Source organism: Vulpes vulpes, chromosome 1, assembly GCF_048418805.1.
Source record: "Vulpes vulpes isolate BD-2025 chromosome 1, VulVul3, whole genome shotgun sequence".
In the NCBI taxonomy this organism is placed as follows: Eukaryota; Metazoa; Chordata; class Mammalia; order Carnivora; family Canidae; genus Vulpes; species Vulpes vulpes.
The window spans coordinates 115352289-115365354 of NC_132780.1; the positions used below are offsets into that span (position 1 = coordinate 115352289).

Below are 13066 nucleotides of genomic sequence, written 5' to 3' on the forward strand. Positions count from 1 at the left end.
TCCAGCATATATTTATTGTGTTGTATCCAGTAACCAGTTTCACTCCTATCATTCGAGGACCACAGAGTAGACATCTCTGAAAACCGAAAACCAATTCCTGAGATAAAAGAAGCAGTTGAGACCCTGCCCCCGCCCCCCATAGGTTTTCCGCATCAGCCAATTCTTACGATTTCAGAGAAAATACTTGGATTTTTATTAAAGTGTCTTGGGGGGAAAAATGGAAAGAAAAGTTTTATTAAATAATTTTAATCCCTAAGTGAGGAATTGGATTGAAATTTTGTAAAGCTTTCCTTTGTATTTTCTGGGGAAAAAAAAAAAGCCAAGTACAGTCTTGCATTCTTCTTTTATTTGGTATCCTAGATGTTCCTTTACCTGTCAGATCTGTCCAGGAAGGACCGGAGAATTGTCAGCAAAAAATATAAGATTTATTTTTGGTGAGTAGATGACTACTAGGACCATGGTTCCTTTAAGTAAAATGAAAGTTTTCTGAGTAAAAGCCACAATCACTTATGGCACCAGTTTCCGTTTAATAATTCATGTCACGTTCTATAAGAAAAACAAAAATGAACTACAAAAGGCAGCCATCCCTAAATTAAATACATATGAAGTAAAAATGAGAATGATAGTAAAATCCTATATGCTTAGGTAGCACACCAAATCCATTTCCAGAAAGACAACATAGCAATAACGCATCACTACTTTCCATGAGACACACTAAACTGGAGCCTTTATGTTCTTTTTTTTTTTTTTTTTGAGCCTTTATGTTCTTAATATGTTAATATTCCATCTTCTCACCTGGCCTTGCTCTTAGAAGAGCCGGTGATTTCAGGGACTAAGGGTCTACAGCATCTCAGAGGAGCTGGAAACCACCCTGAGAGGAGAGGATACCCCAGCCAGGGATAGACTTGTGGTGGTCAAGCACCCAGAGGTAGCCTCTCTCCAAGCCGAGGTACTGATCTGCCTGGCAGGAGGCCGCCCTCCCCTCAAGCGTGAGCCCTTCCTTTCCTCTGGAAGGATTCCCTTTTACTTGGATACGAATATTTGAGGCAAGCAAGAGCCTGGGGGGGCCCCATGGAATTTCAGAGTGGGACCATCGTTTTGGAACTAAGAGGTCTCTAAGAGAGCCACACTCCTTCATGTGATCCATCTCCCATTACTTACACTCTGATCACTTTTAATCAGACAATATCCTAAAGCAATGGACCTCATCCATAATTTGAGTAAAGCAGAAGCAAGTGTTATTTTTAGGTTTACTAATGATTGCAGTAGTAGGATGCTGGAGAGACAGGAACTGTGTAATCAGTCTCTAATTACTTTTACAAATTAACTAAAGAGTTATGGGGTAGAAGGATTCTTTTTTTAAAAGTTGAGCCAAGATTCCATTGTTAATTTGGAAATAACTATTTCCGGTTGTTTCTGCCTGCTTAGGAACATCATCACCATCGCTGTGTTTTATGCACTGCCTGTGATCCAGCTGGTCATCACCTACCAGACAGTAAGTGCTGCCCAAAATCCTAGAACCCCAGCTTTCATACTGCAGGGAGAGATCTTTGCTATGATGTACAGAGAAAGGTATATATAACTTGAGCTCAGTCCAGTATTAATTTCCCATTTCAGTTCCTGTTGGACTTCTCCTTTGCTTCATTTTTGACGGACCTTTTTTTTTAAGATTTTATTTATTAATTCATGAGAGACACAGAGAGGGAGAGGCAGAGACATAGGCAGAGGGAGAAGCAGGATCCCCTTAGGAATCCTGTTGCGAGACTCAATCCTAGCACCCTGGGATCACATCCCAAGACAAAAGCAGACGCTCAACCACTGAGCCACCCAGGTGCCCCTTTGATGGACCTTTAAACCTAGTTCCCAATTGTTTTATCACAGAAGGGCCTGGGACCTCTTGTATCATTCTATCTCAATTTGAAGTTATTACCTTAGGCTTATTCAGTCATAATATCTATCAATATATCTGTTATTTGCCAGGCTGAACTTCTGATTATCAAGGGGTAATTAATAGAATAAATAAAATTCCAGACCAAAACAAAGAAACCTAGTGTCTAATTTAGCCTGTACCTCTATTGACGGTAAATATTTTTTTTTTTGTAAAACTAAAAACAACTTTACAAAACTAATAAGATATTAAAATTAAGAAAATATAAAATAAGAACGAAAATAGGGCCACCTGGGTGGCTCAGCTGTTGAGCATCTACTTTAGGCTCAGGTCGTGATCCCGGGTCTAGGGACTGAGTCCGGCATCGGGCCCACGGGGAGCCTGCTTCTCCCTCTGCCTGTGTCTCTGCCTCTCTGTGTCTCTCATGAGTAAATAAATAAAATCTTCTAAAAAAGAACAAAAATAAAGTAAAAACAAATGAACTGAGATAATTAAAGCAGCCTGAGAATCCTCATTGCTCCTTCATAGAACCCTAGGGTCCAGATCACATAATGACCTTCTCTAGCATTTATTACATACAGAAAGCCTACTTTAAAAGCATGAGGGTGACGGTGTTTCTAATGCAGTGACTCTCAAACTACTGTGCATCAAAATCACCTGGGGAGCTTTTAAATCCCAGTGTCCAGGCTGTATCCTATACCAAATTAGATCCAAGTTTCTGAGAGTAGAACCAGGCATCAGTATTAATTAAACCCCCAGCAATTCTAATGTACAGCCAAGTTTGAAGGCCAATGGTCTTATGGCACCATTTAGCCAATATTTAGCCAATTCCATACTCATTATGCAATGAGAACAAGGACTTTTATAAGGTTTGGGCACACTGCTTATAATCCCAATATTCTCTGAGTACCTCAGGGCCCTGTCAGAAGATAGAGCTGTGCTATGGTCTAGGAAGGTTCTTAATGATAGAGATGGCAATAAATATGGAAAACCGAACACTTACTTCTTCAGGTCTCCTTGTCCTGTGGTTATCACTTCCACACACAGAATGGGACAGCTCCATACCCTCCCAAATGCATCTAGAAAATAGAACATATCATGACAGTTCTGATAAGCCTGTGCTATATGAAGGTGGCAGACAATGACCCGTCCCTGCTGAGAAGGAACACTGGTTATGTGGGAAATCAATGTGTGCAGTGCCTGTCTTTTGTGATTTCAGGCTGAGCTCAGCAGATGGAGAAACTCTGCATCTCCTCTTCTCACTCTTGATTTTGCAGGTGGCGAATGTCACTGGCAATCAGGATATCTGCTACTACAACTTCCTCTGTGCTCACCCCTTGGGTGTCCTGAGGTGAGCCCGGTCCTCTGGCTCTCCAGGAGGCATTTAGAGATTCCTTTCTGTGAGATGCGATGTCTGTTTTTAAAAATACTAAAGACAGCCATGGAAAACTACCCCAGTCAAGGGTAAAGAGGGATGAAATCAAGAAGTTTTGAGACCAGATATGCGCCTCTCATTCCTGTATAGGGGCCTCACGAAACATTCCTAAGAGTAACCAGCTAAGAAGAGGGCAGGGTTGTTTTTTAAAATATCAGGTCCTAGGGGATCCCTGGGTGGCTCAGCGGTTTGGAGCCTGCCTTTGGCCCAGGGTGTGATCCTGGAATCCTGGGATCGGGTCCCACGTCGGGTCCCCCACATGGAGCCTGCTTCTCCCTCTGCCTGTGTCTCTGCCTCTCTCTCTGTGTCTCTTGTGAATAAATAAATAAATTCTTTAAAAAAAAATAAAATAAAATATCAGGTCCTAGCTGTGATAACACTCTTCCATGGGCATGAGATGCTCATATGTTAAGCCACTAAACAACCCCATTAAATAAATAGCATTATCCTTACTCCCATTTTCAGATGAAGATGCTAAGGCATAGAAAGGAAGGACTTTTGGCAAGTCCCTCCACTGTTAGTGATGTCAGGACCAGAACCTGGCCTGCTGCCTCCAAGGCCATGCTCTACCCACCAGAACATGGAAAAATGGAAAGAGCATTCACCTGGCAGTTGGAAGCCAGGCTCCTTGTTCCAGAATTAAACTAGCCTCAGTTTCCTGAAATAAAGCAGCTGGCTATGACCACCTGACACTTCACAGTTACAAAGCTGAATATCAACACACATAGCATGGGTCCGTCTATGAGGGTCCGTCTATGAGAATTCCCTGTAACAGTATAGCTGAAACTCTTGGCCAAACTGCCCATCTTTGGAGCAACTGTTTCCCAGGATTCATTTCATGCCAGTGCCATCGGGATAAGAGAGGATTGAGTAAGTGTTAGGGAAGCCAGTCAGGCATCTCAGAGAAGAAACAGACACATTATCACAGGCTAGGCATCCTAAAATAAAGGAGTAAGATTAAAGATGATCTCTGATGACTTACCAGTCCTTAAGTCTGATGAAAAGGCTGGGCTGGGCAGAAAACATGGAATGATTAGAGTACTCATTCATACATTCATTCATTCCTTCTCTGAATCTCTGGGATCGCCTGGCCACTCTCATGGTTTCCCTCTCATCCCACAGTGCCTTCAACAACATTCTCAGTAACCTGGGCCACGTGCTCCTGGGTTTCCTTTTCCTGCTAATAGTCTTGCGCCGGGACATTCTCCATCGCAGAGCCCTGGAAGCCAAGGACATCTTTGCCATGGTGAGGAGGGGCGGGTAAATCAGACATGGATGCTGGGAAGGGTCATGGTTCCAAACAGTATCTGCCAAGGGGAGGGACATGTGGCTTGATGGTGTGGTGTTGGATTGTGTGTAATGAACAACAGGAGGCCAGAAGCTTGGGTTTCCAGATTCTATGGCTCTATCACCAATTGGTGTCTCTCCACTGACCACACTTTCTCCGCTTTCAGGAGTATGGGATTCCTAAACACTTTGGTGTTTTCTATGCAATGGGCATCGCATTGATGATGGAAGGAGTGCTCAGTGCTTGTTACCATGTCTGCCCTAATTACTCCAACTTCCAATTCGGTAATTAGAATTTTCATCAATCACACAGATTTGAGTTATAGGAGTCATGTCCTGGGACCCTCCCCAAATGCATGCAAGAGTTAAATGATATGTGAGCTAAATGTTATGTGAACTAAAGTGATTTGAGGGCACCTCCTAACAGGGCCTAGTTTCCACATGTTGTACCATCTTTTCTCTCTGACCACCTTTCAGACTAGAAAAGCCTCAACATTGAATGATGATCCCATGGTTAGATCTGCAGGTGGGCATTGGGCTAAGCGTTAGGCAGCAAGGCAGATAATGTCCACCAACAGACATCTGGTAAGTTCCCTTAGTATAATTTGGCCTAACTTAGCAACTAGACTGCTTTGGGTTGAAAATAATAGAAAGCCTGGTCCAACTGGGCCAAATAATAAGGACAGTTATCGGCTTGCCTTCTGAAAATACAAAGGTATAAAAAGCTTGCAGCTGACTTAACAGGTGGCTCTGGGTCCAGTTCTCTGTGATCCCTAGTGTTGTCCTCAGCCTTTAGGCTGATGTTTATCCTCAGGCTTTTAGGAAATTCATGATGGCAAAAGTAGCTACAGCAGGTCCTGGCTTCCTGTCTCTACTTCATGATGTTTGGTGGCTGCAGCAAGCTGGTTTCCAGGAGCCTTCATTTAAGAGCAAAGAAAGTTCTTTGTCAACCACCCCCCCCCCATAATATAATTCCACACCTCAGTAGTTACAATAGTCCTGAGCCCATTCCAGAATTATTCCCTAGATGCTGGTTGGCTCAAGCATGGGTTGGCAATCATGGCAGCAAAAGAGGGGGATTACCTTTAGACCAATGAGACCCATTCATGGAACCAGGGGTTGGAATTAGCTTTGCTTAAACAAATAGGCTGGAAAGGCATGCATTTCTGAATTGAAAATGGGGCTAAGATATTTGAGTTAGTACTGATCCGCGGTCAGGGAGGAGGAAGGGAAGAGCTGATGCTGGTAGTAGGCAATTAACAGTGACCTCCACACGCGAGGATACAAATTTTGGAAATGGTCATTTTTATATTTGTGCTCCAACCTCTGTCCGTGAACCCAGAACATCACAGAAATTCTCTGTCAGGTTTAATTTTTGTTAAATTAGAAACATTTTTAATAGAAAAAATTACAGAGAACAGTATGAGTCACCCTGCTGAACAAATGCCAACATTTTTAAAATATTTGCCTTAAATCTACCTTTTAAGAAATAAAATGCTGTGATAAAGGTGAGGTTCTTTGAACTGCTTTCCAAACTTATTCCCCTGCCTCCTTCCCCAGAGGCAACAGCTATAACAAATTTGATATTTGTTTGTTTTTATAATTTTACTACATTTGTAGTGAGTTGATATTTACTTATCACACTATGTTCTGTAACTTTTTTTTCAGCCAACATGTTCTCAAGATTTATCAATATTGAATCGAGGACATACAGTTCACTCATTTTTAAGCATTGTCATCTTCTATAATAAAAATATGAGACTACATTTATCAGTCCCTCTATCAAACACTATTCAGATGTTTCTAGGATGTTGCTGCTGCAGACACTGCTGCAGTGAACACCCTTACATACTTCTCTTTGCGCCCACGTGAGAGGGGTTCCCTGGGACACCTAGAAGTAGAATTTTGGAGTTGCCTGGCTTATGCATCTCCCATTTGACCAAAAACATCCAGATTTCTACATATTATTAATTCCCACTCCTGCTAATTGCCTGAGAGTTCCCATTTCCCTACATCATCATTAAGGTGTTATTGTCATTCAAATGTTTTGCTACATTCTTGAGTAATACGGGACATTGCCTGGTTGTTTTATTTTTTATTTTATTTTTTGGTAAATTTATTTTTTATTGGCGTTCAATTTGCCAACATATAGAATAACTAACACCCAGTGCTCCTCCCATCAAGTGCCCCCCTCAGTGCCCGTCACCAAGTCACCCCCACCCCCCGCCCACCTCCCTTCCCCCACCCCTAGTTCGTTTCCCAGAGTTTGGAGTCTCCCTTTCTGATATTTCCCACTCATTTTTTCTCCTTTACCCTTTATTCCCTGTCACTATGTTTTATATTCCCCAAATGAATGAGACCATATAATGTTTGTCCTTCTCCAATTGACTTATTTCACTCTGCCTGGTTGTTTTAATTAGCATTTCCATACCTCTCATGCAGCTAAGCCACATTTAGTTTCCAGCTGTTTTCCATCCCTAGGCTATAAAGCTATAGATGAGCAGCAATCAGTGTGGTTATATTTCAGGATGCTAATAAGACCCTTCCACACTCACCTAGGATTCTTTTGATTGTCACAGTGCCCTAACTGTCACCAGTATGGGCTCCTGTTATAGCTGCTTAACACCAGCATTTAAACCCAAATTCCCCTGCGAGTGGGGATAGTTATTTATCAAGTCATCAGATGCTTTTCTTCTATGAGCTAGGAGCAGCCTTGGAGGGGTTTAGAAGTGTGTACATGTGGGGTGTGGGATGTGCCTGCAGAGCCTGCCATGGTGGAGGTCTCCACACTGAGGGCAGCAACTACTCCAGGGCCTGAAGGCAGGGGGTTCCCAGGCCAAAGAGAAACTGTGGCCTACCAGATCCTGACTGTTTCGGCTCCTCCTGTGTGCCCTCAGACACCTCCTTCATGTACATGATCGCGGGCCTGTGCATGCTGAAGCTCTACCAAACCCGCCACCCTGACATCAATGCCAGCGCCTACTCGGCCTACGCCTCCTTCGCAGTGGTCATCACACTCACCGTCCTCGGAGTGGTGCGTCCCTCCCCACGGCCCCCAGCCTGGCTCTCCAAACGTGCCCCCTGGGGAGGTTTTTTGTTGTTTGTTTGTTTGTTTGTTGGACCTCATGGGAACAGTTTTGAATTGATCACAATCCTTGGTTCCTGATACCAGGGCCATCGTGGGTCGATTCATGGTATTTTATTGGCTTAATTAGCTAGTCATCTCTAATAATGTTCTAGGCACCTGTAAAACTACCCCTGGAGAGTTTCACTGTCAAGCTAGGACCTGACTGCCATGGGATTGGCATAGAGATGTACAAGCTAATGCAAAAGAGAGAGAAGAGAGAGAAGAGACATTTAGTAGACACTACTTGCTAAATCTACAGGGACACACGTCGGTTGTGTGCAGTTATTTGAAGAGTGTTAGCCCCCAGCCCCAGACCTGTTGCCCCTTCCCTGTTGTTGTCCAGTGCCTTCCCCGTTCCTTCCCTCTCCCATCTTCATTTGGCCAGGTAGCCATTCGTTTTTGTGCAGTGGGATCCCTGTGAGCTCACAAAAGTTGGGGGGAACCCGAATGCATGCACAGCTTGGTTTTTGACTCTATGCATACATAGAGACGGAATGATTTTCATCAGTTAGGTGGGAAAAAAACCCAGATAAAGGTATCTTCCATCTTTACTCCTAGGTGTTTGGAAAAAATGACCTGTGGTTCTGGGTCATCTTCTCTGCAATTCATATCCTGGCGTCTCTGGCCCTCAGCACCCAGATCTACTACATGGGTCGTTTCAAGATAGGTGAGTCACCTGTTACTTTATACTAAACACACTGATGAACTTACCCCGAGGAAGCATTGTCTTTGCTTACCCTAAACGGAAGTGTTGCTGGTCAACATGAACACGTGCTCTGAGTCTCCTGTAGAGGATACAATGAGCTATTTATTGCCACTAATTCTCTTTTCAACCAGGAAGCTAAGTTTGCCATACCTCAGAGTGAGGCAGACCTCCAGCTCCAAATCCCGGTGCCTTATACCTAGCAGAACTTTGAAAGTGTGTTTGAGGAATGGTGTCAGTCATCACGCCACTCGTTCCACCTACAGAAAGAGTTTTCAGTTTGTAGCATCTGAAGGGAGCATTTCTCTGAGCAGGCTAAGCAGTTGTCAAGAATGAACTGTATATTGTTCCCCAAATCTGAGACTGGAATGTTTTGAGACTTATCCATCTTAACAGGCAGGACACCTGCTGAACTCCTTCCAATCCCCAGCAATGTGAACATATCACATCAGAGCACTGAGTGCTCCATGGAATTCAGCTTCTGATCTGCTGCTGCCAGTTGTTACATGTGCGAACAGATTTGAGTCGTTTTAGAGCATTTAAATTTCCCCAGTCCTTTTAAGAGCCAGGCAGTCAGACTTAAATATTCTTTTGTGTATTTCAAGAAAAATAATTATATACAAACATAGGCCCATCCCTAATATTTGCAGAGTCCAAAGCAAGATTGTAAATAAAAATCCACATATTGTGTGTATAAAAATTTTAAAGTTGTAAAGCAGACTAAAAGAAACTCTTAAATACATAGAAGGAAGAGAGGGAGGGAGGGAAGAAAGGAGGAAGCAAGGACGACCACAAAGTGATAAATAAAATATGCTTCATACAACCTGGAAGGTCCAGGTTCAAATTTAAAATTGCCAGTTCCTCAGAAGAACACTCCAGAACACAGATGTATAGGAGAGCTGGTCCTCAGCCCCTGACCCTCTTTTCTTTCCACTCTGGCTCTGTCCTGCATCTTAAGGGGTCTCACAGGTATGTACATGAACATTCTTGCCCAACATTCAGTTGGCCATTCCTTGCCCATAGAGATGTCCACTCTAGCAGTGCCATCTGCCCTCAGGAAGGTAGACTGAGGAAGGGGCTCTGCAGGCTCTGTGAGCAGACTCCAGTCCATCTGGGCAGGGAACTCTGGTTGTCTGGGAATTCAGAATGTGGCCCAGAAGGAGAAGGAGTAGTTCCCTCACCCGGCAGACTCCTTACTCACTGGGGAGTAAGGGCCTTTAAAATATGGCCAGGTCTAAGTATGATTTTACATAAACAAGTAGCTTTAAGATCAGAAAACTGAATAAAACAATTTCTTATTTGGGCAGTTTAGCTTTCCCCTTGGGCACAGTCAGTAGATTTGTCCTTGGCATTAACACAGCCCATGCATCTTCAAGTTGCCCATTGGAAGCATTAACTGGTTGTGTAGAGCATTTGGTGTGGTGCTCTGGTCATGCCCCAACCCCCAGACTCAAAGGTGAGTGAAGTCATCATACAACGTCAACTTGAAGGGGCACCTGGGTGGCTCAGTGGTTGAGCATCTGCCTTCAGCTCAGCTACCCTGGGATCCTGGGGTCCTAGGATCAAGTCCCGCATCGGGCTCCCAATGGGGAGCCTGCTTCTCCCTCTGCCTATGTCTCTGCCTCTCTTTCTGTCTCTCATGAATAAATAAATAAAATCTTTAAACACAAAAAAACGTCAGCCTTGAAAAGGAAAATAATTTGAAGCACAGTTGTTCTGGCTGTTGCCAGGTTCTCCCAGAGTTAGAAAAATAAACTTGAATACAGATATGTGTAACGGCGGTGACCGTTAATGATACATAAAGGAGCTCTTAGTATATTTATACAACTTTTGCCCCATACAATTTTGCCATACTGGATTAGTTTACTTTCTTAAAAAGGAAAAATGTGATGTATTCTATTAGGACCATGTAATAGTCTGGAGGGGTGGTTTCAACAGGAAAAAGATGTCACACACAAAGATGGAGGATTTAATCACAGAGGGACCATTCATAGGGCAAGGTCAGGGTAGAGGAGCATGAAAGTGGTAGCTGGCAACCTGGGGTCAGAAGCAGAGAAGCTTTCTATCCATTAGCCCAAAGGACAGAGAGGGAGTGGTGACCAAAACGTGGAAGGAGAGGCAGTCACTCTGAAAGGAGCAGTGACCTTTAGTTGACAGACACGGGGAGTCTGAGGCAACCTCCCAGGGAGGTCACCAGGTGGATAAGTACTCCGAGCTCACTCTCCTTTCTGTGCCCTTCCAGTCCCCTGCTGTGGTTTCCCATTGTCCAAATCCCTGGAGAGTGAGCAGATCCACTCACTCGGCCTCCCGGGGGCATGGTACAGGACAGAGATGTGGCAAGGAGAAATGGAAGACAGCCAGCGCATAGCATAACCGAGTATTTTCAATTTCTTTACCCAGGGTCTTCCCCAAGTGGTCACAGATTTGCCAGCATCAAAAGGAAAATGTGCTGTTCTATGGTGACAATGATCACATCTAAATTTAGTCCAAAGGCAGGAAGTTGGGTTAGTGGACAGTGGCTCAGCCAACACACAGAGCCAACACCATGGGCTCTCATGTTATAAGCTGCCTCTGCTTCCTAGGATGACAGACACCCCTGTGGGCCCCTCAGGGCCACACCTGAAAATAAATGTGGCCACAGGAAAGGCAGAAGTGATGGAGCAGAGCATTCCATAGGCGGACATATGAGCCACCTGCCCAGATCATGACTGTGCACCAGAGAGCCCGAGCAAAGGGTGGCAGGGCCTGTGACGAGACAGGATGGACTGAAGTTGCCAGTGGTGCCCCAAGGAGATAGGGACAGACAGACTTCCGGTTCCCAATTCGAGGAGTAGTTGACATCGAATGTTGTGAGAGACAGGTGGAAAGAATCTTTTGTTCTTTATGATGAATAAACATTATTTTTTTAATTAGAAAATAAAATGAAAGTCATCGTATTGAGAGAAAAATAAAATGACCAGCGGTTTACTTGTTTGACTACCTTCTTATATCATTTTCTTTTCTCATTTCTTCTCTGCTTCCCACTGATTCAGACGTGTCTGAGACAGGTAATGTCTGGCCACCCTTCCCAGGGCCCGAGGCTGTTTTCTTAACCAAGTGACCTGTCAGTTCTGCTCCTGAACGTTCCCCTTCCAGGCTGGGCAGGATTGGCTTGGGGGGGGTGGGCAGAGGGGCTCAGAGGCAGGGATACACTCCAGCCCTGCCTGGCCTGCACCTCTGAGGGGCTGTTGCGTGGACCCAGGGCTCCCTCCTCCATCCCTCCCTATATCTGCTTGAGGGGAGTCTGTTATGTTGACCCCAAGAGTAGACATGAAGAGGAATAGCATTCACAGCCGAGCTGGGGTTCCCCCTGGCTGGACCGCTTGCTCTGGGCAGACCCCAGCCTGGCCTGTGATGTCTGCTGGGTAGACGGTCCACAGAAAGGCAGCCCCCCCGTGCCCCTCACTCTGTTGGCATAACAGCTGCACCCCACACCTGCTGCATTTCATACTATGCCTTTGAAGGATTGCTTTGAAAAATCCTCTATCTTTTTCTCTCCATCTTCACTTACGTCCCTTTGATTACAGTTTCGGTACAATTTTAGGCTTTCTGATCGTGCTTAGTAGACCTCAGTCCCCCCTGGTTCAGTTTTGACTGACTTATAACCAGAGAAAAGTAGAATAGAATTTTTCCGAGCTGAGATTCCCCAGCGTCTAGAGAGACCAGATGTCTGAAGGCAGTTCCAGGGGCACCACCCCAGCTCTGCTCCGCAGGAAACACCACCGGAGTAAAGGATACCCAGAGGGAATCTCAGCTGAAGGAGCCCACGGAAGGGCTGGCCAGCCGCCCAGATTGTTGCCTAAGTGCTTGTTCCTCGTGTCCACCTCACTTGCCTTTCTGCAGCCTCATGGGACAGCCCATTTTTTAAAAAAGCAAACCTTTATTGCTGACCTGTTGGGTGCAAAGCATCATTTTTATAAAGTGAAGACGGCATCATCTTGACCCTAAACACTTGGGCCGTATGGGAGTATATTGTGCTACCTCTGCCTCAGCCTCACCATGCGATTGTGTCATCAACAGATTTGGGGATTTTTCGACGGGCCACTCTGGTGTTCTACACGGACTTCGTGCAGCAGTGCAGCCGGCCGCTGTATATGGTACGTGCGTGCTCCTGTGTGCCTTGGCCTTCTCCCAGAGAGGAAGGGGGCAGCAGGAGGGGCAGGCTCGGGCCAGACGCTCAGGTTCCCTAACTCAAGAGAGCCAGATGGCCCAGGTGGCTGAGGTCCAGCTAGGGGGAAGAAGCTTGTTACTTACTCTTCTTCTCGCGCATGAAAAAACAAAACAAAACAAAAAAAACAAGCTGTGATAGATCTATTTTTCTACATGAAATGTTGCTAGCGTGTGAAGAAAAAATATGTGTGTGTATACATAGAAAGCCACAAAACAGTGACCATGGCCTAGGGGAAGGATCAAGGCCGGGCATCCCTATATAAAATCATCCAAAGAAATCCGATTATTTCACTTGTGGAAGTGAAAGGGCCACTCACACAATAATCGCACCAGGACAGCAGGCATAAACCAGGCCTGTCCCAAGCTCACTGGGGCATCTGTCGCTCCAGTTGCTTTCGTGAAGAATTTACGAAATTA

At 44.9% G+C, this 13066-nt stretch overlaps 1 protein-coding gene across 3 annotated transcripts in view; it reads left to right on the plus strand.

The window, feature by feature from the left end:
• Nucleotides 1-13066, plus strand: part of SIDT1 (SID1 transmembrane family member 1) — a 93695-nt gene that overhangs the window by 70273 nt on the left and 10356 nt on the right. For 2 of the 3 annotated variants that reach the window (XM_072723470.1, XM_072723483.1), the window contains 9 exons: nucleotides 361-434; nucleotides 1429-1495; nucleotides 3166-3239; nucleotides 4446-4569; nucleotides 4778-4895; nucleotides 7508-7644; nucleotides 8296-8404; nucleotides 11473-11487; nucleotides 12500-12576. In XM_072723470.1, the coding sequence (XP_072579571.1) occupies nucleotides 361-434; nucleotides 1429-1495; nucleotides 3166-3239; nucleotides 4446-4569; nucleotides 4778-4895; nucleotides 7508-7644; nucleotides 8296-8404; nucleotides 11473-11487; nucleotides 12500-12576 (795 nt within the window). The remainder of the gene's footprint in view (nucleotides 1-360; nucleotides 435-1428; nucleotides 1496-3165; nucleotides 3240-4445; nucleotides 4570-4777; nucleotides 4896-7507; nucleotides 7645-8295; nucleotides 8405-11472; nucleotides 11488-12499; nucleotides 12577-13066) is intronic. The other variant, XM_072723479.1, reaches the window with a different exon arrangement.